The sequence below is a fragment of the Hemibagrus wyckioides genome, linkage group LG01, assembly GCF_019097595.1.
Source record: "Hemibagrus wyckioides isolate EC202008001 linkage group LG01, SWU_Hwy_1.0, whole genome shotgun sequence".
Lineage (NCBI taxonomy): Eukaryota > Metazoa > Chordata > Actinopteri > Siluriformes > Bagridae > Hemibagrus > Hemibagrus wyckioides.
The window spans coordinates 17,163,785-17,169,784 of NC_080710.1; the positions used below are offsets into that span (position 1 = coordinate 17,163,785).

Here is a 6,000-nt window from a genome sequence, read left to right on the forward strand (position 1 = left end):
AACACAGAGAGAGAGAGAGAGAGAGAGAGAGAGAGAGAGCAGGGTGGTAAAGAGGTACAGAACATAAAACAAAAAGCTGGACACAAAGAATCTTTCATAGTCCAGGCTTCTACGCAAAGATTTTCGCAAAACCAAACGAATTCTTTGGTACTGCAGATTCCTAATGAACTTGTTTATACCTTCTGTATCCTAACGCCTCGTTTGTGCAGATCTCATCCAAAGTTGTGCACGTGCGTAGAGTGAGATTTTGTGTCAGTGTTACCATAACAACAAGAAGTGCATGCGTCTGGTCAGCATGTTCAGCTTTTTAATCACGCTGCTTGTGTTGTTAACGAGTTTTAAATGATTTCTGTCTCAGCGATACGTCAACCAAGTGTGAATATTGAACGGACAGCGAGGAGCGTTTGTGACCGCAGTAAAGTTTTAGGCTTGCTTGCATTTCAGGAACAAGGAATGCGCTGGCTGATGAAAACAACAACAAAAAGCACTGTATAATGCAGTCCAACCACATTAAAGTGTGACTCAAACACACATACACTGATCAGACATAACATTATGACCACCTGCCTAATATTGTTTTGATCACCCTTTCGCTGCCAAAACAGCCCTGACCCATTGAGGCATGGACTCCACTAGATCCCTGAAGGTGTGCTGTGGTATCTGGCACCAAGATGTTAGCAGCAGATCCTTTAAGTCCTGTAAGTTGCGAGGTGGAGTCTCCATGGATCGGACTTGTTTGTCCAGCACATCCTACAGATGCTCAATTGCATTGAGATCTGGGGAATTTGGAGGTCAAGCCAAGACCTCAAACAAAAAAGTTGTTGTGTTCATCAATCATTCCTGAACCATTGCTTTGGTTACACTTGCCCATTTTTCCTGCTTCTAACACATCAACTTTGAGGACAAAATGTTCACTTGCTGCCTAATATATCCCACCCACTAACAGGTGCCATGATGAGGAGATAATCAGTGTTATTCATTTCACCTCTTACTGCTCATAATGTTATGCCTGATTGGTGTATGCCCTAAGCAAGTATTTGATATAGATAATGAAATTAAACAGACAAAGACAAAGGTTTACACGGCTATTATTCTTTTAGTTAATGGATTATTAAAAACTTGTTTGATCGAGAGAGGAATTACAGCAATCATTTTTCTCTATTCCAGTTACAGGCGTACATCCTGATCGAGCCATCAGTTTAATCTTTAAGGGATTATCAGGTTGCATAAAAACATAGCTAGTAGGTTTTTACCTTAACCTTCCACTGTGTTTACCTTTTTCGAGGCTGTGTGATAGGTAAACACACTGACATATCATAGGCACCCCAGGGGCTCACACAAATCTGTTCTCCCAGTAAAGCCAAGCTGACGTCAAAAAGACCATGTGTGAGCACAACATGCTGCACTGAGCACAGAACACAACTCCCTGCCTTTCTTTCCACTCTCTCCCTCTCTCCTTGCTCTTTCTCTCTATAAGCACATGATGACACACTGTAGAAACAGAATGTACACACACACACCCCTTGCAAAGTGGCTAAATGCCAAGTTCAAGCTATGTTTATTGCTTAACAACCAAAACCCCTTCTTTAGGCATAAAAGGCACAGGGTTTGATTTGGTCACACAATGCAATTAAACTGGAACACCCAGGCTGACGGGGCTCTAGCAGCGCTCTGCACAGCTCTGGAAAAGCATAAACGAACTGGCATATGACTGACGAGGGTTCTCAGTAGTAGGTCTGCGTAAGAGACAGAAGAAAGAGAACAGCCCTGGGGAGACCGCCTTGTTCTGAAGCCACTCTTTAAGCAGTTTATTTCCCAGCCATAAACACTGAAACATTAGTTCCTGCCACATCATATAAACATACAGACGGGTCAGGGAACAAAACAAATAAACCTCTCTGTTCATTCATGACCCTTTAAAAGGAGAGATAGATGTTGTGTTGCCCTCTGTGACTGAGCTCATGCCACGTCAGCATCTGGTGTCACACTAGTGCCTTTCAATAATTCAGAGAGATCTTGAGCAGCCTGACCCGTCAATCAGCATCACACAGTGCACTGTGCCGAGTTTTTGTCCTCGTACTGTAGTGGGAACCCAGCAGGCAAGAAAACAGTTGTGGATTTCTAAAAGAAAGACAGAAAGGAAGAAAGAAAGATAGAAAGAACGATCAAACAAAAGATAAAGAGGAATCAACTATACCTCAAGCTTTTCTGTATGCTTATGTATTCGTGTGAATATTATGTGGATAAAGTTTAACGCTCAGGTTTACTTTAGTGCAAGAGGCTGAGGTTGTGTGTGTGTGTGTGTATGCGTGTGTGTATACATCTCAAACCCTGAGTGACTCCCACCAGGCTTTTGCACCTGATGCACAGCGGAGAATAAGCACGCTTTGACTCATTCATGCAAAACCACTGCTTCAGCCCGGGAAAGATGTAGAAAGGCAAGTTGTTTTTTTCCCCTTCACATCTGATAAAGTGTGAAGGAAGGAACTTGCCTACAGTGCAAGTAAAGCGCTTTATCCCAGCTCCTGCTTCTTTGATTGTTTTATCAGAACATCAACAAAATAAAAGATAACAAACACTAAGGAAAGAAGGCACTTTCTTTCTCTCTCTCCCTCTCTCTCTCTCTCACACACATCCTGAACAAAGTGACATTTTAACTCAGAATCTGTTGGAAGACAGCGATGATATTTAGCTCATGCAGTGCTGTTAAACCAGATAGACGGCATTATTTCTTATTCAGAATAACATGGTCATGAAATTTGCAGCAAACTGAATGTATTCAAATGACTTAAAAAGACTGAATAATGTAACAGTGGGACCCCCCCTTCACCCCCCACCCCCTTTTAATTTCACGAGTTCAGTCAGCCGTGCTGTGCAGAAATGACTTTGCTGTAGTTTTGTGGTCATATTTAGTATTTTCGTTCGTAGAAGCTGGCTGCAGAGAGTGCCGGTGAGATAACTGGAATAAAGCTTTTGCATGCATTGTTTCCTCTTAATACTGTAGGACCTTCATATTATCCAATCATTTTGAGTGTGTGTTCTTGCAGAACACTCCTTGTCTTTTGGGCACACTTGTTAATATCCATCACGAGCAATTAATAATGACACACACAAAAAAAAATCTACTGGGAACGAGCGATGTTTGAAAAGAAGAAAGGAAAATAAAGAGGCATTCATTATGAAATGAAACGAAATGTTTCAGTGCCATCGTAGCAGAAGTGGACTAGAGTAAAGAAACAGCTTTTTTTTTTTTTAGTTGTAAGCAAGAGGAACAAAGGTTTGAAATTGCAAGAACAAGGACAAGGAGGACAAGGAGGCATGGAGGATGAGAGGGAGCACAGAGAGCACAGGGGTTATGTTGCATCCAACTGCGCAAGAAGGGGAACCGTACGAGCCATGTATGAAGCCCTATGAGCAGCCCTATGAGCAATAGCAGGAAAGAGAGTCAAAACCCAGAGCTCAGACAAGTCATTTGGACAAAAAGCCATTCCATATCTCAAAAGACTCCCTGTGTGGCTATAAAACACAGCAACAAAGATCAGCCAAGAACCACATCAAAGCATACAAGTGAATGCACACCAAACCAATTTACAACGCTTTACATTTTCAACCACACATGTTTTGGCGAGTGTCTCTCTCCCTCTCTGCAGACTCAGTACTGATCTGTAAAAGTTAGCAAATATTCACCGATGCGTCTTGGCTGATAAATTGCTTCGAAAGCACAGCTGTCTGAGATTGCCACTTTACACACGTCTGGTCCTGAAAAGTCATTTTCATCCCTGCACTGAAAAGTTCAAACCACTGGAAAAAGTGGTGCATGCGTTTTTGCCTTAAAATAGTTTGCCCTCAGCCCTCTATTTTGGTGGGAGATCATCCCACTCAGTTCCTAAAATATATAGATCTTTCAGCACGAATGCCTGCATGCACTACTGATTTCCAATGCAATTTCCAAAACCAGCTGAACTGTAAAGAGTCTCGGGATCGGGAAGATTAAGTTCAGGTTTCATTTGTAATTGCAAAGTAAGACAGACATTTCCTTTTCATTTACATTTCATTTTCTTCTGCCCAAGACAGCGAGATACAGAGGTCATGTATTCTTTTTCTGCTTAAAATCATTCAGACATCTCAGATCTGTTTAGCATTTTAAATAGAGAGCAGGATTATAACATTATCACAGTCTGATCCTCTCCGATGAACGGGTCATGTAAATGAAACCAAAAGCCCTTTCTTTCTGAATTAAACAAGATTAGTAGGGATGGTGATACTGCTCTCTTACCATCCAACTTTTTTTTCACAAAGGCTAGATAACTCCTCTCTGGTTACTAGCCTCAGATGACTGAATGGACATCCAAGTTAATTCATTCCAGCTAACCATCAACTCATGCCATCAGTACAGTCTAAACTGATCTGCTTTAACAAAAGATTTATCAGACAGCATCAAGTCCAGGAAAGAAAAAAAAAAATCTACTTTGGCTGTCTTTCCACTACTGGCTTTTGCAATAGGATAATGCATGCATTTTCTAGGAAGCTGAGAAAGGAGCAGAAAGTATCGTGTGTTGTTGACACAGCATATGGTGTAGTGTTAGACAACAGGCTACTGTGTTGTCAAACCGCTAATCTCTGATACTAGATATCACACACCTCCCTCCTGACAGCTTGTGGATTCAGCTTTAATCAGTGACTTGGATGCTGTTATGAAGCGTTATGAGAGCCTTATTCATTTCCAATAAAGCTGCTATCTTCACCCATTCAAGTTGCCCCTCAGTTTGGAGAAGTCTACCGCTGCGTTGCTGAATACAAGAACAATAACAATAACAATGTAAAGGTAATGAGAGGACAGGGTCTGGAGTGTTTTTGTGAGGCCAGTGCTTTCCTTACCTCCACACTGAAGGGCTGCTCCTCTCCGTAAACAGCACATACAATCCAAAGCACGAACTGCAAACCCAGCGGCCCCGGATAAACGCTAGTCAACCGTCTTCTAGCATGAAATGCTAACAAAAACATAATGTACACAGTTTTTTTTAGCTGTCTTTTTTTTTTGTTTTATTATTATCAACAGTCAAACATAACCGGAAGGAATAAATCCCCGTGTTTCAGTCGGTCGGAAACATCGGTGAGGAGGATGTATGGCTCTGTTGCGAGGCGGAGGAGAAATCCGGAGGAACGCCGTTAGCCTCTCTCAGTCCCTGCGTCGTGTATGTGTGTGTATGTGTGCGCGCGCGCGCGTGTCAACTGGCCGCTCGCCTCCAGCACGCCCGATATGATGATGATGTTGTGTGCTGAGGAGCATCGAGGACACAGGCTTTACTGCGAGTTTTCAACCGTTTTCTTTTGCTCTTTTGCGCATGCGCGATACAGGATACCCCCCCCCAACACACACACACGCGCGCGCACACACACGAGAGGCTTATAACAACACTGCTGCTACTAAACACCAACCTCAGACGCTATGTACCATACGGGAGACAACAACAATGATAATAATGATGATGATCTTATTACATTCCTATTGTGATCTTCAACATGCAATTATTAACCTTTCTAATAATGTACAATTATTAAATAATCTCTATAATGACTTTCAATATTTGTTATATTTCCCCATGTCGCACACACTACACGCGCTGGCCAGATCCCTTTAAAACAACTCCTCCAATGTCATCTGGAAAAAATACACACACACACACACACCCATCTTATCTACTGTATAGTTGTAAATCTAAAGACTCCCTGTGTGTCCATAAAACCCTGGAGCAAAGATCATTCACAGCCACATCAGAGCAGTAAAGGCACAGCATTATACTCTTTAACACTTCCCATGTTTATTCCTACAGCCTTAAAAAATGCGCATACATTTATTTCTTTAATTAATTCATTTGTATTGATTACTGATATTCTGTAGGTTGCCTTGCTAGTGCTCAGGAGACGGAGGGGAACAAAAAAAAGGAAAAAAGGAAAGAAAAAGAAATAGAAAAGAAATCTGTCCACTAGAGGGAAGTG

General features: G+C 41.9%; 1 protein-coding gene across 1 annotated transcript in view; it reads right to left on the reverse strand.

The window, feature by feature from the left end:
- The window catches only part of LOC131354120 (matrix metalloproteinase-16-like), a 48,773-nt gene extending 43,430 nt beyond the window's left edge, over window positions 1-5,343 (reverse strand). Inside the window, exon 1 of the mRNA XM_058391416.1 lies at window positions 4,879-5,343. Within this exon, the coding sequence (XP_058247399.1) occupies window positions 4,879-5,004 (126 nt within the window). The 5' untranslated portion in view covers window positions 5,005-5,343. The remainder of the gene's footprint in view (window positions 1-4,878) is intronic.
- Window positions 5,344-6,000: the final 657 nt, after the last annotated feature.